Source organism: Scardinius erythrophthalmus (assembly GCF_964197995.2).
Source record: "Scardinius erythrophthalmus genome assembly, chromosome: 12".
Taxonomy (NCBI): Eukaryota; Metazoa; Chordata; class Actinopteri; order Cypriniformes; family Leuciscidae; genus Scardinius; species Scardinius erythrophthalmus.
In genome coordinates this window covers 33,666,863-33,691,790 of record NC_138232.1, presented here as the reverse complement: position 1 = coordinate 33,691,790, position 24,928 = coordinate 33,666,863, and the positions used below count along the sequence as shown (strand labels likewise).

General features: G+C 37.8%; 2 protein-coding genes across 3 annotated transcripts in view; one reads left to right on the top strand and one right to left on the bottom strand.

Moving 5' to 3' along the window:
• Nucleotides 1–15,994, top strand: part of tmem198ab (transmembrane protein 198ab) — a 32,833-nt gene extending 16,839 nt beyond the window's left edge. For both annotated transcript variants that reach the window (XM_081381369.1, XM_081381368.1), the window contains 4 exons: nucleotides 7,827–8,095; nucleotides 10,687–11,268; nucleotides 12,972–13,174; nucleotides 14,351–15,994. In XM_081381369.1, coding sequence (XP_081237495.1) covers nucleotides 7,936–8,095; nucleotides 10,687–11,268; nucleotides 12,972–13,174; nucleotides 14,351–14,506 — 1,101 coding nt within the window. In that variant the 5' untranslated portion in view covers nucleotides 7,827–7,935 and the 3' untranslated portion in view covers nucleotides 14,507–15,994. The remainder of the gene's footprint in view (nucleotides 1–7,826; nucleotides 8,096–10,686; nucleotides 11,269–12,971; nucleotides 13,175–14,350) is intronic.
• Nucleotides 15,995–16,120: 126 nt separating this feature from the next.
• desmb (desmin b) lies at nucleotides 16,121–24,694 on the bottom strand (the record flags this gene model as incomplete). The annotated part of the gene is given in 11 exon segments (XM_081381370.1): nucleotides 16,121–16,509; nucleotides 16,754–16,842; nucleotides 18,622–18,665; nucleotides 18,789–19,009; nucleotides 19,099–19,224; nucleotides 19,300–19,461; nucleotides 21,996–22,091; nucleotides 22,170–22,230; nucleotides 24,036–24,638; nucleotides 24,640–24,679; nucleotides 24,682–24,694. Coding segments are annotated over 11 exon segments (1,497 nt in total). The 3' UTR covers nucleotides 16,121–16,467.
• Nucleotides 24,695–24,928: the final 234 nt, after the last annotated feature.

Below are 24,928 nucleotides of genomic sequence, written 5' to 3'. Positions count from 1 at the left end.
CAAATTCTTAATTTTGCTGTTTACATGGAGGCGATAACGGTATTGTTTTCAAAATCTTGCACTTTGAAACCTGGGGCCTTATTATATGTTTTCAGGCCCCCAAAACGCATAAATAGTTTGAAAGCGTGTCTTGTAAACGGCCCCTTATACTTTTAGATAGCAGTTTCTTGATTCTGTAGATGTATTTGAGTTTTTTCACACAAATAAATGTTATTAATTTATTAGACAGGACTGTTAAACAAACACAGTAAACTAATGAAGACAGAGAATGGGAGCTCCTGTGAATCTGCGCTCTCAGCACTTTCAAAATAAAAGTCCCGCTTCCAACACTTATCAAGTGAACAGCTCAGCTGATGCCAATAATAAAAAAAAAAAAAAGCCAAATATCAGTCAACCATCAAGCACTTATAGAGTTGTCAGCTTGTCGCCAACCAGGTCATTGAACCGAGAGCTCTTTTTTGTACATAATGAGCAGGATTACAACTGAAAACCATCTCTTTCAGACAAGTCTGATTTATATTGAGAAAGCAGATGAGTGAACTTACTCGGGCCATTTGGAATCCACTGAGGATTTGACTGATGGGGTAAAAAGTTACTTTAACAGTGTTACGCCCCGTCTAGGGTAAAGGACGTAACATAAAGGAAACGATCCAGTTTCTTTTTATGGAAAAGTAAATGAAACAATATTTTTTATTGAGTTTTAACAGGTTTATAATACAATTGGGGATTTTACCTCAGGAGCCGACAGAGCCCAAAACAACAAACAAAAAAGTTACTAATTTGCATGTACCTCTTACTGCCCTAGAAAAAAAATAAATAAATACAATTACTTCCAAACAATTACAAACAAACTCTTCTCACTTAAACAATTCTCAAATGCACACCCCAGAATAAACACTCTTAACAGTCTTACTAATACACTAAGTAGCAAAGTCAGGCAAGACAAGTGTAGCGAGTGAGCACAAGGCTAAAGGCAGGCGTACACGGTGCGATTTTTGCTGTTTTACGAGCTCGCAGATGGTCGCGTGGAAATCGGTGATGGTCGCGGCTCACAGCTTGTGAGAGGAATTACGAGCCGAGCGGACCACGTTACGAGCACCTCCCGATAATTTTTAAACATGTTTAAAAAATTAATTTTTAAACATGTTAAAAAAGATTTTCAACAGTGTATAGGCTAGACCCCTTTTGCGCCGACGTCACAGTTACGTCACGGCGCTAGCTGGAGGCAAAACAAACGGAAACTGGAGGCGGCCAATACAAACCAGCACAGATTTGGCTACATAATAAGGAGCTTAAATTATTATTTTTATTATTAAATGTCATCTTGTTGTGTTGTTGGGTGCAAGTATCGATGAAAAATGAGTATGCTGTATCTGGAATTTTTATTTCTAGAAAATATTCATATCATTAAAATTGCACCGTAGTGTCACTCTTTACATTGTTGTCTTCTTGGCGCTGGCTAGGCAGAACTGCGGATCGTCTTTACATGACCATTCAGCACATAGTTATAGGCATCTAAATATATTTATATGTCCTCAGTTTCTCTTTACCCTCGGTTTCTCTATCGGGCAGGTGTAGAAGTCAGGCCACTCAACCGGGGGTAGCATTAACGTTAATCCTGTTAGTTCGTCCATTGACTGAGCGTGTACGGTAATCTGGTTCCGTCCGTTAAAATTAACTTTTGCAAATAACAATCACGGTCCTGGACAGTGAGTGACCTTGCACATTAAGAAAAAAATAGGATTTTCTTCAGTCATTGTTAAAAAAACAAGCTAAAAAAACTTGCAAACTAGCGTTAGTGAAGCGGCCAGAGGGATCTTTCTGCCTCCAGCTAACACAAATAAGTCACCATGTTTACCAACTGTAAAAGGGTCTATAGGCTGTCCCCTATTGCCAAATCATACACAACCACACAGGCTAGATCGATGGGGCTATACTCAGTGGCAGCAACCATACAGGCGTGCGCATACAGTCTCACACACACACTCTCTCTCTCTCTCTCTCTCTCTCTCTCTCTCTCTCTCTCTCTCTCTCTCTCTCTCTCTCTCTCTCTCTCTCTCTCTCTCTCTCTCTCTCTCTCTCTCTCTCTCTCTCTCTCTCTCTCTCTCTCTCTCTCTCTCTCTCTCTCTCTCTCTCTCTCTCTCTCTCTCTCTCTCTCTCTCTCTCTCTCTCTCTCTCTCTCTCTCTCTCTCTCTCTCTCTCTCTCTCTATGTTGAAAGGAATGACTACTGTTCTCTGCTTTTCAACAAATCGTTTGCACACACATTTCTGTCATTTTTCTATCTGAAGCTATAGTTGCTTGCAACATTGAAAGCTCCGGTCTCGGTGTTTAGCGCGAAAGCTCACGTGATTGCCACCGGCTCGGGATAAAATTCGTGCAGGACAGTCGTGCCGTGTACCAGCTGCTTTGATGCGATTATCAGTTTAACTGACTCGTAACGTGTGCAATATCTCACGATCTCCCGAGTGTCCGAACTCGCACCGTGTACACCCGCCTTAATGAAAGCAGTAACGAAGGAGGCTTTTATACACGTCCAGGTGTCAGCTGATCAATCAGGGCGTGGCACCAATCAGACTGTAGGAACCAATTCGGTCTTCTTCCTGGATAAAAACAAACACCTCCCACAACAGCATAAAACACATAAACAGACCAAAAGGGACGTAACAACAGTTACTTTGGTTGAAAAGCAGTAATAGTACAGCTAAAACATGCTGGAAATATGTTTATGACCTGATTTTATGACTTTTTATCCAAACAAAACATGTATGCACTAGTTGGTTTAAATAGCTTTTTATCCCTATCCCTAGTGCACCTATTATGCTATTTTAAAGTTTCCTAATGTTGTTTTGTAGTCTCCTACCAACAGGTTTACATGCATCAAAGGTAATTTCATTACATGCATCAAAGGTTTCATTTTCTCATAATATACATTTGGACATCACATTTTTCAATGATTCTCAAACGACTTATCAGATGAATCAGTCTCTCTAAATCCCGCCTTTCCGTGAGCTGCTCTGATTGGCCAGACAGCTCAGTCTGTTGTGATTGTTCTACCGCGTACGTACATCGCGCGTCAAACAAAAACACCCTTTGCCATAACTGAACGTCAGCTCTGTCCTGCAGCTCAGTGATTTTACGTACTAAACTAAAGACAGTAACAGACAATGACGTTGATTTTACCATATCAATCTGAGCACGAGTCCGATGTTGATGAAACACTGGAAGAACTAGTCATTCAACCTGAACCTCCATTGCAAGGACGACTCAAGCAGGACGTTTCTCAGTGACACTACTCAGTTTGAGGTACATTATGATATGTTGCAACTGTAATTCCTCACCATCACAAGTGTATGTCCATCAACAACCTGATTATTTTACACTTATTTATTTCAAATTTATTGCGGTGAACGTGGGAACTGAAACGTGAAAACTGGCTTTACCTTCACATTGTAGAGCACAGCGTCTTCTCGACATGATGCTATCCAGTATCCACAGGAATCTGGTGTCTGCACGCGCAGTAAGTGGGCAGGCAATATGCTAATGTTTCGTCTTGACATCACGACGAAACGGATTATGACTCGTTTGAAAAACAATTCATTTCATTGACTCAGAGTCGATTCTTACTTTTGAGAGACAACTTCATATACGGTGCACTTTCAGATTTAAAACATTGCAGGATGTTTTCATTCACTTAGAGCTATGTTGCACACTACATGAAAGGTCATTTTCAAAAATCCACTATAAGGGCACTTTAAAACATGCAATAACCTTTGAGCTAAGAGACATCAAATTAATTTTAGTATTGTTTACTGCAAATGCAAAGTATTTTAGATTCGTAAAGGGGATGTCTAATACCTGTTTCACACATACTCCGTTTGCAGTGCATATTTTTTTCCGTACCAATGTTAACAGGTTAGAGCTTTCACACTGCAGTGCACTCGGATGCGATCCGGCAATGCGTTCCAGGAGCGGTGCGTATACAGCAGTGCAGCGATAGTTTCCACAGTCTATTTTTGCTGTGCTGCACACGCTATTGCTATTTCATGCATTCTGACTTATTTGCATTGTTAAACCGTTGGATTCTCCTGCTAAACATGGCCAAAGTTTTTCGTCTGTTTTCGGAAAGAAGCGGTACAGCTGTATCTATCTTTTATAAATCTGATAAAACTAAAGACTCCTCTGAGATATGAAGGATGCAATACTATAGGTACTCAAGATTAACACGAGATTGGCAGAAACTGTGTGTGTTATGTCCCCTTTTAGGGCGGTTGTTAAAATGAATCATGGTTGCAACAAACCAGTTCATTTCATTGAAACAAATGGCTTAGTACAACCACTTTAGTGGTTCCAATCACTGCTGGTCAGCAGTTCTGACACATTACTACTTTTTCTGCAGTGTCAAAGAGTGTTGGATAAAGAATCAGGAACTAGAATTAGAGAAACTTAAGAGTTGTGTAGTGGCCTAGTGGTCAACCAATATACCGATATAAAGCCTGTGTGTGTGTAGTTACGTTCACATACAGTTCTATTATTTAATTACGGGAGTGACAACCGAACTCGCACCCAAAATTTTCAGGACTCACGAGTCACAACGCATTCTCGGAAAACCCGCGTTGTGTGAACAGAACCGCACTGGACAAATAGTTGTCTGTCACGTGAAACGCGAGTGATTACGTTGAAGCTTCTGTCGGTTATTGAACATTTGACGGAACTCGCGGGTTAATTGGACTCTTGTCGTGTCAAAAGTAATAAGACTTTTTCAGTTTTGTGGACGTCGCCATTTTTGATATTACTTCGGTCACTGTCGCTATGGTTACTGGGGCTTGACTCTAGTCGTTGCACGTTCGTACAGAGACAGTAAGTTAATGTTATTCAAGACGCTGCTGTAATTTGCTGTGTGAACGGGACATTTCGAGACTCACACAGTTGTAAGTAAATGCGGTTGTCAATCCCAAAAATTGACGGTGTGAACGTAGCCTTAAAAGTCTGGCGTGCCATCAAAATAAAAGCCTCGCCTCCAATACATCGCCATACAGAAAAACATATTTAAGAACCGATTAATAAAAATGTCAAATATCGATCGACCACTATTCTGTAGTAAACAGTGCCAGAACAATCACACAACTGTCAGAGAAGAATTGTCCATTGATTAGATTGTGATTTAAAGAAGACCTGTCGGCAGAACAGTTAAACTTATTAGGCATCGTTAAGCACAAAAGGAACCACAACTAGGCCTAACTTATGTGACAGAGGAGAAGGGCATGACTGAACAAGCGGTGGAGGGGGAGGAAGAAAGTGGGGGAGATAAAGAAAGGGAGAGAAAAATAAAGTTATGGGTCTCCACCCATCTAGAGATAAGGTTACCTTATTTGCCTTTGGTATTAAGGTAATTACCCCCTGTCTGAGAGATGAAGGTAAAATTCCATTATTTATAGATTCATTAAACATAGCTAAAATAAACGGGGAAAGGGCATCTCTGAAAGTATTGAAAAATTTATTTGTAAACTCATCATTACCTTTTATTCTCCAAACTGTTTTCTCTTATTTTTGCCAGCAGGCTGAAATTAGGAATGGATTCCCTAATTGATCAGTATCAGTCTGGTTTCATGAAAAGGAGGCATATGTAATAATATTAGTCTTTTTTTTATTGATTATAGTCACCTTCTCAATGATGACAATCTAATACTATTTGTTGATTTTAATAAAGTGTTCAATGCAGTAGAACACAAATTCATGTTCGCAACAGTAGAATAGGCTAGTTTAAATTTTGGAATTTTTTAGAAAGGCAATTACAACCCTGTAAACCAAATGTAACAGCTCTGTTAAAATGGTTAATGGGACTTCTGGTAGATTTCTCTTTCTTGCTATGTAAATAGGAATTTCTTAGTGCACCTATTATGCTTAAAGGTATTAACATTTTTGGGAATGAATAAAAAATTTGGCAGCTAGCCGATGACGCAACACTATTTTAGCAGAGCTAAGCAATTCATACTATAAATAATTTATCTAAAGTATCTGGTCTTAACCTTATTATTAGCAAATGTGAGATATTTCCACTTAGGAGTGTTAACCTTGAAGAAATTGATGGAGTCCCTGTTAAGGAGGTAGTCACATATCTTGGTGTAAAACTTTGTAAAGATGAATCATATCGTGCTTCTCTTAACTTTAATCCGATTATCAACAGTACAAAAAGAAAGTTTGACTCTTGGTTGCAGAGAGATTTATCCATTTATGGTTGTGTCTTAATTGTCTAAATCTGAAGGTTTGTCAAGGTCTACGTATATCTCCCAAGCTCTATTTGTACCCAAGACATTTACCAAAGAGTTTGACAAGTTGTTATTTGATTTTGTTTGGAAAAACAAATCTCATTATTTAAAGAAAAATATATTATGCAATCCATATGATCAGAGTGGTTTTACAACTTTGAATAGCACTTTTAAAATAAATTGGCTAAAATGTTTTATTAAAAATAATTGCTCTATGTGGAATATTTTCCCTAACCATTTAGGCTAATTATTAATCAACTTGGTGGTAATTTTTTTTTTTGATATTAACAAAATACCTCTTTGTCTATCTAATTTTCACAAGCAAGTCCTTTTGACATCGATTGTCGAGTTCACACGCATAGGTTTAGTTACCTATGATCACGCGCGTGAACTCGACAATCGATTACTATGGACTTCGACCGAAAACAGGAAGAAAATACAGGTATGTGCGCTGGCTGAAATAACATCATCTTTCACATCTACTGCAGTCAGATTCACCCGTGATCACTCTGAAGGAATCACTCACATTAGCTGTGCACTTGTACAGTAATGACACATCAAGGATGTTAAGAGGCTAAAAGCTGGTTTAAAACTTGCCCCATTGAAGTCAACAGGGTGCAAATTTTAAAAAGAGGATAACATGGTGTAGGCAACACCGATTTTTGTCGTTGTTCTCTGTATTGACAGCACTCCAAATTTACAAAAAAATGAGATCAATGTTAAAATTGACTGGAGTTCTCCTATAAGTTTCTTTTTTTTTTGTTGTTGTTTCTTTGGTTTCTTTGGAAAAGGTAAAACTAAAGGGGCAGGACAGAGAAAGAGTCAGTGTAATTCGGAACCTTTAAAACTTGAAAACTCAAATGGAAAAACTCAACACAAATCTCAACTGGTTGATTGTTATATTGTTGAAAAAAGTACACTTAATACACAGTATATTATCACCCAGCATTATATTAAATGTGGGATAAATAGTTTATCCTACTTTACCTGCACATACAGTATTCCCATGTAAAGCAATATATTGTATAGCAAATATTGGCTGCGTGATTGTTTGTCTTCGCAAAATGTAAACTATTATTGCACAGCTCCATATATAAAGTTATTATATCCAGCCTTATCCGCATACATACAGTACACTCACGTACAGTAAAGCCATATGCACTATATTGAAAATCTCAACTGCCTGATTTTTTTTTGTGCAAAATGTAACTTATTACTCTTATATAACAGCTCTTTATATAAAGTTGGATATATAAGCATGTCCAACTTTATATGCATACATACAGTATACTCGCATAGAGGGAAATATGTTATATCTGGCATATTTCAACTGTTTGATTGTTATATCATAGAAAAATGTAAACTATATTATCGCCTGACTCATAAACATTAACATCATGATTTTCTGTCAAGATGCTTTGAAACTATGTGTATTGTGAAAACTGCTATATGAATATATTTGACTTGACTTGGTTAGATTTTCCTACTAATTCCATGTTGGTTTATGCAACTTCTACTCTTCCAATCTTCTAACACATAGATTTTTCTCTCTCTTACAGGTAGATTCATGTGGACACGTGGTGTACCCTGATTTCCCAGCCCTTTCCCCTTCCCTCAGTCACCCCTTCCCTACAACCTGTTCGCTCCGTCCAGTGCACTACGGTCACCATGACGTCCACCTTGCAGACCCTAGCCTTTAAGCTGGCCCCTCCCTCAAGAGAAGCTGGACCAGAGCCTTGTAGCGATGGAGTGGGACGACGTTATGAGGTGGTCCCTTCGGTGGTCTGCTCTATGTGCTGTCTCTTCGGAATCATCTATTGCTTCTTTGGTGAGTTGAGTCTTCATGTTTATGTGCATTACCAAGACACAATTTAATATGTTACCAAGATACAATGTGAATAATTTTATTACAGTTAACAATCTGTAGATGGCACATGATCTCATGCTTGCAGTCTGTCCCTATTATAATTATTTATTTATAGTTATGGTGGTGGTGGTTTTCAATTTTTATTCTGTTTCTGTGTCAAACCCATGTTCTCTTGTTCTGAGAGTTGTTTTTTGCCCTCTTTTCAATATTGATGAGGTTCTAAATAAGGTCATAGCTTGTATAACTGTACTGCATTCTTCTTGAGATGGCTACAGATTTAAAGGGAACATATTCTACTTTTTTGTATACCATTCAATCCACTTATGTTGTTAGTCAACAGCTGTCATATAGAATTTAATGGATGTTTTGACACCGTACTTTTAAGCCTTCTCTATTTTGAATGGTTACCCACATTGCATGAGAAATGCAAACAATATCATTGTAAAGAAATTAACAATGTAATAGCATTGTTATGAAAATAAACTTTTCTGAAAAACCAGTTCGCACACAATTTACAATGTACCTTCTGTTATCTGATTGATAGGACATACTTTTTTAATAAAGTAAAAAGCCTTTTAGAATAATTCTAAAAACGTCCACAATTAAAACTACTGAACTTTGATTGTACAACTATGCATTTAAATATCATTTTAATCAGACAATTTATAGAGTGAAAACTGATATATTTGTATATGTGCATTTAATGTACAGTAAGTTATCTGTATAAATAACATCTACACCAAATTTGAGCATATTTTATGCCTCTGAATAAACTTAAGGTGGATCGTTCTTGTTAAATCAACCAATTTTGAGAAACTTCCCTGCTTCATTTTTTTTATTTTGTAAAAAAAAAAATGTAAGCAAGACAAACATAAATAGTGATGAAAGATAAAATATTAAATGTAATGGATGTATATTTACAGAATAATCCACTATTTAAAAGTACCGCGGATAATTTTTTTTTTTTTTCAAAGAGGAACAGTTGAGGAACAAGTAACGTTGAAACTAGAAATGTATCTTGTTTTTCCTATCAAAACAATTGCATTGAACATACCAGAGTGCCACAAATATTATTTTCCAAAGGTAACCATGTTACTGTAACTCTAAAAGTATTAAATATATCTTAATATCCTTCTAGATTCTGGTTCTTAATAAATGTTTCTTTTGTAATGTTAATTTTTAAGGTCCTATTAGGTTTAATCCCAGAGACATGGGGATCTCAATGTGGTTTCACACTGAAAAAAGAAGAAGATTTGTGCTGCTTGTTTAAATTAATTAATTAAAATGAGCTAAAGCAACACAATTTCTATACATTTTGTCCTAACTTAATTTCATTGTGTTCAATCCACTTAAATATATTTAGAATTTAAGTTTACTTTTACCATTTGTGTTGGGATTACATGATTGATTTTTGTTGCATTAACTGAAACTGGGCTTAGGAATTATATTTCCCAGCATGCTTTGGATATGGCTGGATCTGGAGAGTAAATGTTTAAATTAAGTGTTATTTAATGTGTTTTGGAGTGAAGGGAAAGACCTGTTAATGTTTAATGTTCAGTTATGTTTGACATTTAAGAGTTTCTGTTATGTTGACGTTTTTATGGTTAACATTGTGCAGAAAAGTAGAGCTTATGGTTAGGTTGTGGATGGCTGCATGTACAAAAACTATGCTGCATGATTCTACGTCCAATGAGCAATAGCTTTGCCAATGCCAGTGCATTAACAAGTAAGCTATCGTTCTACTTGTGCCGTGCTAGTTGCAGACTGTCTTTTAATTGTACAGCATAACTGAATGTCAAATACAAACAGGTATTTTCCCTTACTCAAAATCACAGACTTGAATATATTGGAATCTTCTCAATATATTTGAACTGAAATAGCTAAAAAAATAATTAAAAATATATGTTTAAAGTGAATTCAGTGCATGTTCAAATTGTTGAATGTTACCCATTTTTAATGTTCAAAAACCAAATGTGGGTAACTTTTCAGCTGAAATAATACTGAAACTAGAAATGTATCGTGTTTCCCTCTATCAAAACAACATTATGTCTGTCTTCTTCATCCATGTATTTCTTTCAACAGTAAAGAAAAAAAAAACTAAATTTTTAGCTAGGGACCGGGAGTTGACACGGAATGACCCAATGAAATGTTCATATCTATTTTCATAATGTATATTGTAATTTGATGCCTAAATTCACTTGTAGCATTTAAAATTTATTTATTGAACTTTTTAATGATTTTATTTTTATTTAATACCCTGTTATTTTTTAGTATTATACATGAAGGGTATAATCCTGAGGGCTTCAACTTTAAAGGCATTTCTGTTTTGTTTTAAGGTTTTTTTCTTTTTCTTTTTTTTTCTCACTGACAACTATGGAAAGTGTTGAGCTGCTAATAAACTGCTATTCTTGAGCTGTGAAATCAGCCAGTCTGTATGTACACACTTTCAGTATTTATCCACCTCGGATGTCTTTCTCTTCCCCCTCCTTCACTCTTTCGCACATTTGTTCACTCATTCAACTCTCACCTCCAGTTCTCTTTCCCTTTTGCAGGTTACCGCTGTTTTAAGGCTGTACTCTTCCTCACGGGTCTGATGTTCGGTTCTGTGATCATCTTCCTGCTCTGTTACAAGGAGCGAATATTAGACACGCAGCTGAGCATTGAGGCCAGCGTGGGCATCGGGCTGGGCATCGGCACCCTGTGCGGCTTGGTGACTATGCTGGTACGGAGCGTTGGGCTTTTTATGGTGGGGCTGCTCCTGGGCCTGCTGGTGGGCATCGGGACCCTGATAGGCATGGAGGAGCTGTCATCCAACCCCCCGCGGTCAGTGTGGGTGCCCCTGGGCGTGCTGCTGGGGCTGGGCATGCTGTTCGCCGTCCTCACCCTGCAGTGGCAGAGATGCTTCACCACGCTCTCCACAGCCGTGTTCGGGGCTGCAGTGATCGTCGTGGCCACTGATTATTTCGTGGAGCTCTTTGGACTTGTGAGGTATATTTACGATCGGGTGAAAACGGGCCCCCGGGAGCCGGTGTGCTGGACTACGTGGGTGGTCCTGGGAGCCTGGCCTGCTCTCGCCTTGCTGGGTGTTTTGGTGCAGTGGAGAGTGACGGCAGAGGGCTACTCCCACACGAAGGGTGAGTCAGGGAGAGACAGAGTGTTGTTTGGAGTATGTGACACACTGTTCTTATAGATTTACTGTACCGGAGAGGGAGAGAAGGTTTGTATGAATGTGTGTGCAGCACAGCAGATGGTTCCTGTCTGTCGGTGTGCTCTCAGGCCTGTGTGACTAATGATCACAGAAACAATCATGCAGAGCAGAGCATCAGGTCATGGAGAGGTTCTCTCTGTCTCTCCAAGGCAGTTTCCATTCCAAGTGTGTGTCCACTGAATGGTTTTTAATGTCAAATTTCTTAAAGAGTGAGTTTACATGAATGCTCTGGCATTATTTCATGTCATTCCAAGACTGCATGAGTTTCTTTCTTCCTTCCATGGAACACGAGGAGATGTTTAGCAGAACGTGCAGAGTGCTCTTTTGAAAGCGAATAGGCACAGATGCTGTCAAACTCCAAAAATAAAAGACCATAAAAGTAGTTTATACTAGGGCTGAATGACTAATCAAAATGAAATTGAAATATTGCTTAGTGTGATTATCAATAGCAAAGGCTGCGATTTTATTAAATAAAAAACATATGCACAGCGGCACTGTTTTCATTTGCACGCGTGCATCTCATGAATACGGTGTTTTCAGTGTCTCCAAGCAGCACGAAAGCATTTATAAAGAGAAAAGCTTTAAAGTCTTCAAAAAAAATGTTGACCTAAAAATCGAATTAACAATCAATGCATGAAACCAAGTCACAGCCTGCATTTTTTTCTTTGTCAATAATCTGTTTTACTTAGATGTACAATGTCACAATAGAGAGCTGTCTGTACTTACATTTCATTGTGAATTTAAGAGCTCCCTGCAGTTTTCAGCCAAAATAAAAGCTTGATTTGGAAGAAATAAATATTAGAATTGTAATTTTACCGTTGTACTGGAAAATAAAAATGAATAATCATAATGGTATTTTTTCTTAAATACTCTATTTTTATTTTATAGTTAAATAGTAATATACTATTGTAACCTGAAGCTCTTCGCAATAAAATTTTATCAGAAAAATCGCAATTAGTCCCCCCCCCCAAATCATGCAGCTCAATTCTATACAACTTTTGCGCTATATGTTGATCATTTTCGTTATGTTTCTCATGACAGAGCATGCTGTGTAAATATTATCAGTGAATAGAGAATAAAGTGAATTTCAGTGACTAAGTTTATACATTTAAGAAAATTCCAGGGTTTTTGCAGAAAGCAGCTTTCTGAAACATGATACAGTAAACACAAACTCTTTTTTTTTACGCCAAGGGATTAAGAGAAACCGGTTTTACACCTGGGTTTGTGCCAGAGAATGCGACTTTGATCGTGCAAACATATGTAGGATTTTAAAGAGTGTGCATGACTGTAGAAAAGAATGGATGATTAAAATAAAGGAAAAATAGTACACCATTAACACAGTGCATGTAAACATACTCTGTCTGTGTTCATCGCATTAACTTATTGAATGGATTGGGAATTATACATCACATGGCACACCACATGTGTGCTGTATTACTACATTTATGGTCCTTTTGTGGAGCTTCATTTGTTTGACAATGTTCATTCCCATTCACTTTAGTTGTATGGAAACCAGTAGTTTAGAAATAATTAGTTAGTAGAAATAGTTTTCAATTTTAAGTGAACACTGCCAATTATTTACAAAATGTATGTTACTGTTATGTAATGCACTCTTTCTCTCTTTTTCAGTGATGATCAGTCGCCAGCAGCGACGAGTTCAGCTCATGCGTATTCGTCAGAAGGAGGAGAGGAGGGAAAGCAGCAGGAAGAAAAAAAAGAAGCAGAAGCCGGACTCACAACACACACATGCCGCCAAAGCCCTGCACCCAGAGCCTGCCTACCGCAGGAAACCCAACCCTATACGACGCTTTGACGGTGATGTACTTTCTCCTGTGAGTCCACACACACACACCGTCCTATACATGCATACTTGCACAAATTATACACATATACTGGAGGGCAGGGTTCGAAATGAATGGGGCTTGGGGTCAAAAAATGTCATAATGCCCCCTTTTGAATTCCTTGGGGAATTTTTTTTTGTAGCTTGGTTAATTTTTCTAATTATCTGGATGGAGAATTTATTTAAGCCTTTGACGCATACAATCACACCAGTGTATTTAAAACTCTCAGTGCATCATGTGCTCAACTGCTAAATTCAAATCTGCTTTTGTGCTTTGACTGGCGCTAAGCCAGAGAGAGACTTGTTGTATATCACAACTGTTCAGTGTTTTCTTGTTTATTTTAGGTTTCGGACATTTAAATACACATATGTACTAGAAAAAAATATATAGTTTGTAAAATACACACTGATGTCTATTGAAGCAGAAAATCTATGGGAAATAATTGAACCCCTTTCAAACATAATTTGACTGTGTTTTATGTTACAAACACATTGGGGAGGTAACTGTAACATTTATTTTATTCTTCTCCCAGTTCACTGGCCACTTACTTTCATGAATTTCAGGAGAATGAATAAATGTATCTGTTGTAAATCTGACAGGCTCTGATTCTGTGCATTGCAGCATAAACTAACATGAAGGCACTGGTCAATTAGCATGACCTTAAATTTGTTTCATGTAAACAAAATACTTATTTACATGTATTAGAAAATCAGATAGTTCGCAATCTGGTTTACAAGTTTGTGAATATTTTAAATAAAAATAAAATAAAACTGAAACATCAGTGTGTGACTGAGTGATGTATCGTTTTATTTTATTTTGTCTGATATTGTGGCCGCGGTGTCACGTGACAAGCTTAATGCATCTTCATGGAAATAGTAATTTTATACATTTTGAAATAAGTCTCCCTTTAAAGGGTTCACCCAAACATTAAAATGAAGTCATCAGTTACTCACCCTCACGCCGTTCCAATCCATAAGACTTTCTTTCATCTTTGTGACACAAATGAAGATAATGTTTTAACTAAAATCTGAGAGATTTCTGTCCCTCCATTGAAGGTCTGTTCACCCAAAGCTTAAAAATGTTAAGGTTGAGCTTCTGTTTATGTTCACTGTATAATGTAGTAATATTTTGAATCTATACCTATGATTTTTTTTTTTTCTCTGGCAGAGCTACATCCAGAGTTTTCGGGACAGACAGGTGGATGGACGAGCTTATCCGGTGGGCGGGCTGATGGCTTCAGGTCACACAAGTGTGGACATGGACTATGACTGTGGCTCCACCGTCCCTCTCACTTCTGGGGTTGGACCACATGTTCGGGTCTGACCACACTCACTTATTCACAAATAAACACATACACAAACACACACACACACACAAATCCGGTGCTGACCTGACCCTTGGTCCCGCACGCACAGAGGCTTGGGTCTCCTCACCATTCAGAACCGAACAATTAAAGCACTTCTAACTATAATACTGGACTCATCCTTCTGAGACCATGGTTGTATTAAAGAGCTGCTTTCACACACATAATTACACTAATACACTTTCCCTGAACATGTGCCTGAGATGTGGCATTCTGTTCACCTAATATTGAAACCATAATGAGGTGTTCAAAAAAAAAAAAAAAAAATCAATCTGGGCTCCATTCTGTCAATTTATTTTCTAAAAAACGTCAGTGTGGTGAATTTAGCGTGTTGCCCGTTCATCAGTGTTTCACGATATTGCGTTTCCGTTTGTTTGTGACAAATTCATCAGTTGGTGCTGAATCTTGTCTTTGTACAATAACGCTGACTCGCGTCGAAGTCAGCCGCCCTTCCTCTCATAGTAAAGTCTGTGGACTCCACCAGTCAGTGTCTGTACTGTGAGATCCCGCATTCCCGCCCAGGACTGTACCAAATACTGTTGAGCAGGGGTGCCTTGGAGACACCAGTAAGAAACTCTCTCAGGAGAATGCAACTCCTTAGCCTTGTTTCAGAAAGGCTGTAGGGCAAAGAGCCATATTACTGCTGATCAGAGCCACCTGGTCCACTCTGGGATGCAGAGCTGAACACCTGGTGATAAAACGAACGAGGACAAGTCAAGATGGTGGAAAAAAAAGTGAAGACGTTACTCAGGGACGGCGTGAATGTCATGGAGAATTGGGAGAAGAACTGCAAAGGACAAGGACACAGAATGATAATGCAAAAATGATGATGATGTCCCCTCTGAGGCAAGTGCAAAAGGGATGTCACCATGACTGTTCAGTTACTGCTGTGTATAAAACTAGTTTGCAGTGCCATACAAGTGAACATTTATGGTGTCCAGGAGGACAACATCATTCTAAAAAGACCCCCGCAATCCCTTGGGGCAAACTGCATGACATAAACACCCCAATTTTCTTTTAACAATGCATTTTCATGTTCATCTTCATACAAATAATTGAAATGAGCAGTTTCTGCCATGGTGTCTCTCTCTCTCACTTAAATTCTGCAAAGCAGAAAAGTCTATGTTATGTACATATATTGCACATTTAGTATATCCATTTCAACATGGCCTCTCATATTTATTAGATATTGGTTTAATTCTAATTAATTGTTTTTCAAGGGATGTTGAGTCCCGACAGGTGAATGGATGGTGGTATTTATTAGTTTGTTTAATTTGTCATGTTTTCTTTATTACTTACTTTCTGATAACGGAGCGTAGTCTTAAAGACTAAAAGTCCTCATGCAATGAAACCTTTGACAATCTGACATCATCTTTTCTTTAACACTGTACAACAGCATGTGTTTGTATGGGCCTGGTTATTATAGTAAAGTTTGTGAATTCACTGTCTCTTGTGGTCGATGATTTATTTGTCTAGGTGCATTCTTATACTATGTAAAGGTGAACAGACACACAAACAGAAAGATAACATAATACAATGTGTTGGTTTAGGTTTCTTTAGTTTATTTTTTTTTTATGCTTGGTACCATCACAATTTTCTCCATTTTGCTGTCTTCCACCTCTCTTCATTTGCTGCACTCACACCTCCTTTAATATTTCTCTCATTCTTTTTACTTTACTTGAAATTTAAAGATTAATCTACTTTACATCATTCAAAATTGACATACTGGAATTTTTATTAAAAATATAGATTTGAAAAGAAAGTGATCTCTCTCTTCTCCCACTCATGCAGATGTGCTCGTATCACTTTTAGGATGTAAAGAAAAAAAAAAGTACAGAATATGAATAACTGTCCTAGTGGTTGTATTTTGGTCTTGTTTTTTTTTTTTTTTGTTTGTTTGTTGAGGCTCTTCGTCCGAGGTTTACATGATGTCCTGCTGGTGCTGTGTAGATTCACTCACCACCTATAGGGGGCAGAAGACTCATTTAAATTCAAAGACATCTCTTCCTGTCAGCAAGCTTCTGCAATGAATGTTACTTTATTTAATGATTTACAATATCCAAGTACTTTAATCAAATATTTTGATGTTTTATTAGACTATTTTGAACACAAAACTATTTGACCGCACCCAAGGTGAAGCTGATTTTACATGATGTTATGAGGAGAATGAACTGAAATGTGTGAATGTGCGCGCGCATGCATCACACCTCTCCGTCACGCGTCTCAATGGTCTTAATCAGGACCGTTTTCTTTGAGTGCATTTCAGATGCTCTCTGTTGGTGCTCTGGACTCGTCTCTGTTGGAAATGATATTAATAAATACATATACACTACCAATCAAAAGTTTGGGGTTAGTAAGATGCTTTTGAAAAAAGTCTCATGCTCACCGATGCTTCATTTATTTGATCAAAAATACAGAAAAGGGGGAAATATTAAGTGTTATTAAAATTTAAAATAAGTTTTTATAAAATATATTTAAAAATGTAATTTATCCCTGTGATTGCAAGGCTGAATCAGCATCATTATTCCAGTCTTCAGTGTCACATGATTCTTCAGAAACAAACTGATCTGCTGCTCAAAGAACGTTCCAGTATCACTTCACAAAGTCATTTTAGTTAACATTAGTTGAGTACATTAACTATATATATATTTGATACAGTATTTATTCATCTTTGTTAACGTTAGTTAATAAAAATAGCCTACAATATTAACAGATACACATTTGGTTTTAACAAAGCATTCGTAAATTATAAAATGAACATTGACTAAGATTAAAAAATGCTTTAGAAGTAGTTTTCATTGTTATTTCATGTTAACCAATGTAGTTTACTAAGTTAACAAAGTTGCCAGCATGTTGAAAACAGTTGTGCAACTTAAAGGGATAGTTCACTTTGAAATAAAATTTTGGTAAGTTTTAGCTTACCTCAAGGGCATCCAAGATGTGGGTGTCTTTTTTTCCGCAGTAGTTTCAATTTTGATAATTTTAGGTCAAACCGTTCTTGTCTGACAGTCATATAATGCAGGTCTATGGTCACTGTCTCAAAGAGCATGCACAGAGTCCAAATTAAAACAATTTCCCATCGTCCAAATTAAACAATTCCCCATCGTAAGTACACATTGATGGCCTAAGACACGAAACGAGCGGTTTGTGCGAGAAAACGAACAGTATTTATATCGTTTTTACCTCTTGTAACACAGCCTCATCCAAGTGATCTGAGGGCGCGCGCATCCTGGTGTGTGACGTGTGCGCAGACTGGTGCATAGATATATACACTAGATGTTGCCTTGGCTACGGCAGTTCATTGGAACGAATGTATTTAATGCGACCTCTAGTGTATATATATATCTATGCACCAGTCTGCGCACACGTCACACAGCAGGAGGCGCCCGCGCCCTCAGATCACTTGGACGTGGCTGTGTTACAAGAGGTAAAAACTATATAAATACTGTTCGTTTTCTCGCACAAATCACTCGTTTCGTGTCTTAGGCCATCAATGTGTACTTACGATGGGGAATTGTTTTAATTTGGACTCTGTGCATGCTCTTTGAGGGGGTGACCATAGACCTGCATTATAGGACTGTCAGACAAGAACAGTTTGATCAAAATTGAAACCACTGCGGAAAAAAAGACACCTACATCTTGGATGCCCTTGAGGTAAGCTAAAACATACCAAAATTTAATTTCAAAGTGAACTATCCCTTAAATATTTTTGTGGAAACTGATTCTCTTTTTCAGGAGTCTTTAATGAATATAAAGTTCATAAGAACAGCATTTATTTGAAAGCTTTCTTTAGTAATATAAAAGTATTTTTTATCTGAATAAAAGTATTATTTCTTTAAAAAAAAAAATTACTGACGCCCAAAAATTTTCTAAATACATTAACATTAAATTAAATCATACTGACTGTATTTAACACTCACTTTCTGTTTAAACAGACTCGATAATTAAATAGAGTCTTCAAAGAAAATCATACACAAGGCATCACAAATTGCATTAAGTCAGGTACAACGCCACCCTGTGGCCTCTGAGGAAACATATACAAAGATTTCTACTTAAAACAAGGTTTTAATCTTACCTCTAAAGCTTATAGTGGAATACGCCTGCATGGGCATCACAATCCTTTAATGTGGGAGAGGAAGGATGATGAAAAACAAGTAAGGAAAAGCCATCAGAATAAACAGAAAGGATGGAGTATGTTAAAAACAACAAAAACACATCTGTTCGATTCCCTGTCCTACGTACCTGCTCTCCTCTCCTTCCAGCAGCTTCCTATAGGTGGCGATCTCCACATCCAGGGCCATCTTAATGTTGAGCAGGTCCTGATATTCTCTCAGGTGACGTGCCATCTCATCCTTCATGTTAGAGATCTCCGCCTCCAGCCTGGCGATGGTGTCCTGGAAAGAGCCGGCCTCACGACCGTGGCGATCCTCCATATCTCTCATCTGCCTCAGGAGAGACTCGTTCTACAGAGTGAGAGAGAAAGAGATGAGTGACGCGTGAAGAAAGACAAAAGAACAGAGCAATCCACATCCGATAGAACAGACAAACGCACAGTGCCCTTGAGGGAATCGATCTCACAGGTGTAGGACTGGATCTGGTGTCTGAACTCCATGCTCTCCAGCTTGGATTGTTTGAGTGCCTCGTTGTTCTTGCTCACTGCCTGGTTAAGGTCTGACACCTGATGGTGAAAAAAAAAACAAAGGTCAAAGATCAGCAGGTTCTTCCTTTCACTTCTCTCTTTCTTCTGTTTCACCTTTGACTTGTACCAGTCCTCGGCTTCTGCGATGTTCTTTGCAGCGATGCCCTCATACTGAGCACGGATGTCCCTCAGGGCAGCGGTCAGGTCTGGTTTGGACATGTCCATCTGGATCTGGACTTGGGTCTCTTGCATCTGGGCCTGCAACTCACGGATTTCCTAAACACAGAGGGACAAAAGGTTTGTGAGGGTGCTTGTTCTAATAAAGCAGCACGGCAGTGTTGATACTGGCAGGACTAAACTCAAACATCCACACACACCTGGCCCTGAAGCAGAGGCCTGTCATACTGTGTTTCAAAGTGTCTTATAGGAACAGATGCAGCTCTGAACTCAAAATAGTAAGCTTTTACAAACTTGAAAGTTCCAGTAACTTGAATTAAAAAAACTTAGTTGTCAGAACTTGAAAAACTTAGCTGACGCAACTTAATAATTGTAGTTCTTCAAAACTTCAAAAAAATTAAGTTGATATCTTCAACTCAAAAATTCTGTGCAGTCGGTTGCCTTGAAAATTTGAGTTGAACTAACTTTTTCTTTTTTCCATTGTAATAGAGCTCTGAGATTCACTCAGCTCAGCAGTGTTGGGGAAGCTACTTTACTTAAAAATTTAAGCTAATTTAAAGCTATATGCTCAACAACGTAAAAACATGCATGGACACAATAAGCACATTGTATCATGATGATTTAAATTTTAGTACATTCATAGACACTTACAGTAATTTAACCCTCAGAGAGTCTTCGTTTAGCAGTCACACTCAGTGCCTTCCCGGTCAGAAGTGACCGGACACCTAAAAATGAAACTTCCTCCATCCCAGTAAAAACCAATGCAATTTATTTTTGTTCTATAATATTTATTCTTTTTAAATTGGTATTTAGAGACAATTTGATTGAACTTATTAATATTTATGCAATATTTATAGTCCATTTTTTGCCATTGAAAATAATGTTTTTTTTTAATTATTATTATTTTTTATTTTTATTTTTCTATGCGGTATTTTCGGTTAAAATAGAGACTAGGCTTTCAGAAAAAAAATAAAAATAAAAAAAATAAATCAATTTATTAAACATAAAATTAAATAAATCATGTTATTGCATGGGTTTACTACTAGATGCCTGTAATAGCTCTAAATGGAGATGCTTGTGAATTCTAGTTGTTTTTGGACCAAATTACTTACTTTTAAGATGTGGATTGATTGTATTTTTTTAGAAATTCTCAAATAATACTTTTTGCCAAGGTTTATAACATTTTATTAATTATTATTTTAATAATTTTAATAATTATTATATTAATTATATATATATTTATTGGTGTGTATGTGTATAAAAGTGTGTTTCTATGTGTGTGTGTGTGGGTGGGTGTGAATTTTTTGCACTCTTGATGTTGTAGAGTGTCACCCCTTTACTGCGGTGTACTTTTTTTTAGAATCGTGGCCGATTTGTAGATTGTACAGACAAAAATTCAGAGAATTTTTGTGTTTTTGTAAATTTCCCATTCATTTCCTATGGGTCGGTCATTTTTGACTGAAGGCACTGATTGTGACTATTTTTTTTACGACCACTTAGCATGCTCGGATCATGACCTCAATTTTTTTTTTGCATACACATACCTAATGCCATAAAAGTCACCAAGTATCATAACCTTCCGATGAAGCTGTGATTTTTTAAAATTCAAAACAGAAAATTTTTCGGTCAGAAGTGACCGAAGACTCTCTGAGGGTTAATGTAGGTCCTTTATCTGGTACAAAATAGGTACATTTATACGAAATACAAATAAAATATAAGTATTTTAAAGAAATAATTACTTTTTATAATTAAACTGGTCAAGTGGCAGGAAAAACATTTATAATGTTACAAAATATTTATTTTTCCAATAAATGCTGTTCTTTTCGACTTCAAATTCAGACAAAATATAACAAAAATTGACAAAAAATAAATGTTTCTTGAGCACCGAATCAGCATATTAGAACGATTTCTGAAGGATCATGTGACACTGAAGACTGGAGTGACGATGCTGAAAATACAGCCTGGCCATCACAGTAATAAAGGACATTTTAAAATATATTAAAATAGTATTTTAAATTGTAATAATATTTAACAAAATTACTGATTTTACTGTATTTTTGATCAAATAAATCCATCCTTGGTGAGCATAAAAAATACTTCTTTCAAAAACGTTAAGAAATCATACTGACCCTAAAATTTTGAACAGTAGTGTAACACAGAGTCTAAAATTTAGTGACAAACAGCAGAATTTAACCAAATATTGCACTACAAAAAAAGTTGTAAATGCAGACAAGGCCCTAAGTAAAAGGACTTAAACGGATCAGTGAATCATGTTTTGAAGAGATGCATATGCATGAGCTCCAGCTACATAATAGTTTTGAACAAAAAAAATAACTGATAAATATCAGTTTGTATGAGACAAATGACTGTCTTCTCACTTTCCAATACTACATGAATCAGTGAATCATTTATTTTTTTCACAGTAGGCTATAGTTTGTTTGAGACAGAGGACACAAAAAGCTATATTTTAGCTGACTTACCTGGAGGCTGTGTTTGTGTGGCGAACAACAACGTTTTATCCCTTGTTGTAAAAAGGTTTGTTACTTAAAAAAGCTACAATATTAGTTTGTGTGTGCACCTTTAAGTCAAATTAGCACAGATAAAATAAATGAAAAGTCTTTAAATGTGCTGACCTCCTCGTGGATCTTCTTGAGGAAGGCGATCTCTTCCTGGAGAGTCTCTATGCGTCTTTCCAGATCCAGGCGGGCCAAAGTGGCAGCATCCACGTCCTGAGAGTCGGTGTGATACCAAAATAAATCTATGCCACATTTTAATGTTTATTAATAAAACCAATTTAGGGGACTCACTGCTCTGAAACCGGACAGAGTATTCTCTGCCTCCTCCCTCAGTGCAATCTCCTCCTGAAGCCTGGCGAGAAGAAAAGGGGGAATGGGAGTTGTGTATGTCATATTTATTACAAACAGCCTCTTTCCTTTCCTTTTATAGACCGAAGGTGCACAACAACTTCACACACATGCTCTTCGCGCTGGAAGGTGGAGTGGGGCCAACACTTTTAGGCTGACTAACTCCTGAATAGGAATTAAAGCTAGGCTATTGTAAACAACATGTTTGAGAGGACAATAGCTTCCTTTATAAAGGCAGTTTCTTTAAGCCTTTAATAACCTCTCAAGGTCTGATACAGCATTTTATTTAGCTCATAATTAAATTGTAGACCGGATGAAGTAATGTTTAAATTATTTCTTAGCTTGGTCACTGCAGAGAGAGGCCATTTGAAACTCTTTTCAGCATTAAATAAAGAACACATCAGAACAATCCAGTGACATGGTCTCTCGGACTGATTTATCAAACCCATTATATAAATATTCTGCCTGTATTATGAGAAGACTGTCATATTAACCCCTCCAACAGTTACATATAGCCTACTTATTCTGGAAAAAAAGGTCATTTTTAGGTTAGAAAAGTGCCTTCTCCCATTCTCAGCTTATAGAGATATTTCATGAGATAAAGTGCATGCTTTAATATGGCATAAGCTTTACAACCTCAATAATACATTGGTTTAAATATAAACTGACATTTTCAATTGATAAAACAATTTTCATTTGAACTGGTTATTTTTCTTTCCTCCAGTTGCTAAATAGTTCACAACATCTTATGCTTTTTTTTTGCTGTGATTTAGTCTTCATGTTGTGTTATGGGTGAATGTGATGTTTGTATTCCTCTCAGATTACCGGTATGTTACCTTCAACCTGATCTCATGAGAAAACATAACTATTTTACAAGGTACCAATTTCGTATGAACTTGATTTGTACTAGGTACTTTTTTTTTTTTACCCCTAAACATAACATCATCAATTGCTATGAGAGTGTGCTGTTGTCTTATGAGTGTTTATAAGATGTTTGTGACAGGGAGAGATCATGTTGATTTCTCTGTTGGCTCTGAAAGACTCTAGATTGTTATGTAAAGCACTGTTTCTAAATATGAAACTCAAGTGTGGATTGACAGCTTCACTACCACAAAGAATACATGCATAACATTTGCATATAGTTTTTTTTTTTTTTACAAAATAGCATGTTTTTCAACTGAATCCTTTCAAACAAACTATCATTTTTATTCCATTTTTAGATGCTTAAAACAGCCCAAGCTGGTTTACTGGTCTTAGATGGTTTAAGATGGTCTCCCAGCCTGGCTAAGATGGTCTTCAGCTGGTCTAGTTGGACTCTGGCCGACACTCTTAAAAATTGTGGTTACTGTATTGTCATCTGTGGCTCCATAAAGAATCTTAACGGGTTAGTTCACCCAAAAAATGAAAATTCATTTATTAATTGCTCACCCTCATGTCGTAAGACTTTCGTTCATCTTCGAAACACAAAGGATGATCTTTTTAATGAAATCTGAGAGCTTTCTGACCCTCCATTGACACCCAACGCAACTACCACTTTCAAGCCTCAGAAAGGTAGTAAAGACATGATCCATGTGACTCCACTGGTTTAAACTTTAAAATGTGCACAAAAAACATAATTTACCACTTTATTTACAAAATATTAATCTCCAACGCGCGTTCACAGGAGCAGTTGAGAGCAGTCAACTGGTTTTTCACAGCCTGACTAGCTGAAATGTCCCAAACCAGCCTGAAGACTGGGAGACTGTTAAACCAACTTAGGCTGGTTTAAGATGTTTGTTTGTTTTCCAGTGGAGGATTCATGCATCTTACCTGATTTTCAGTTTCTGCAGGTCATCTGCCAAGTTGTCCCGCTCCACCTCCACACGTGATCTGTGATTGGTCACCACTTCGATCTCTCTCCTCAGCTCCCTCATCTCATCCTCGTACAGGTCGGCGATGCGCGTGGGCTCCCTCCCCCTCAAACGCTCCACCTCAACCACCAGCCCCTGATTCTGCTGCTCCAGCATGCGAACCTTCTCGATGTAGCTGGCAAACCGGTCGTTCAGGTGCTGAAGCTCAGCCTTTTCATTAGTGCGTGTGTGGAGAAACTCCTGGTTGAGCGCGTCTGCCAGGCTGAAGTCCAGCGTCTCACCCATCCCGCCATAGGAGCGGGTATAGCCCGCAGATAAGTTGGGCATACTGTAGGAGGAGGCTCGATAATTGGAGAATCCAGGAGAGGAAGTGGAGGTCTTGGAGAGCTCGTAGACTCTGGAGCTGACCCTAGAGTTGCCGGACCCCCCAGTGGAGGGTCGGCCAAACGTAGAACGGGACATTGGTGGCGTCATGTAGCCGGGACCGCCAAACATGCGACGGTATGAAGAGGCTGAGGAGGAGGCATAAGAGTGGCTCATGTTGGAGCACAAGAAGGACAGACCAGATGAATACAAACAGCCTCCGGAGAGGACAGAGACAGAATGAGCGCATGACATGATCATCTGTGGCTATTTGTAGGCTTCAGGCCCCTCCCTCCCTCCCCAACTACCCCAAAATCCTTCAGCCCCAGTCTCACTCTCCCATCCTACCCCTTAAGTATCTCTATACCTCTTTCACTTACTGTCCAGCTGTCCCAACTCTTGGAACAAGAATATTGAGTATGAAGTAAGAGAGAGAACCAACTGTGCCCCTCATCACAGTTGTGGACTCTGGTGCAAACCTGCAATCTT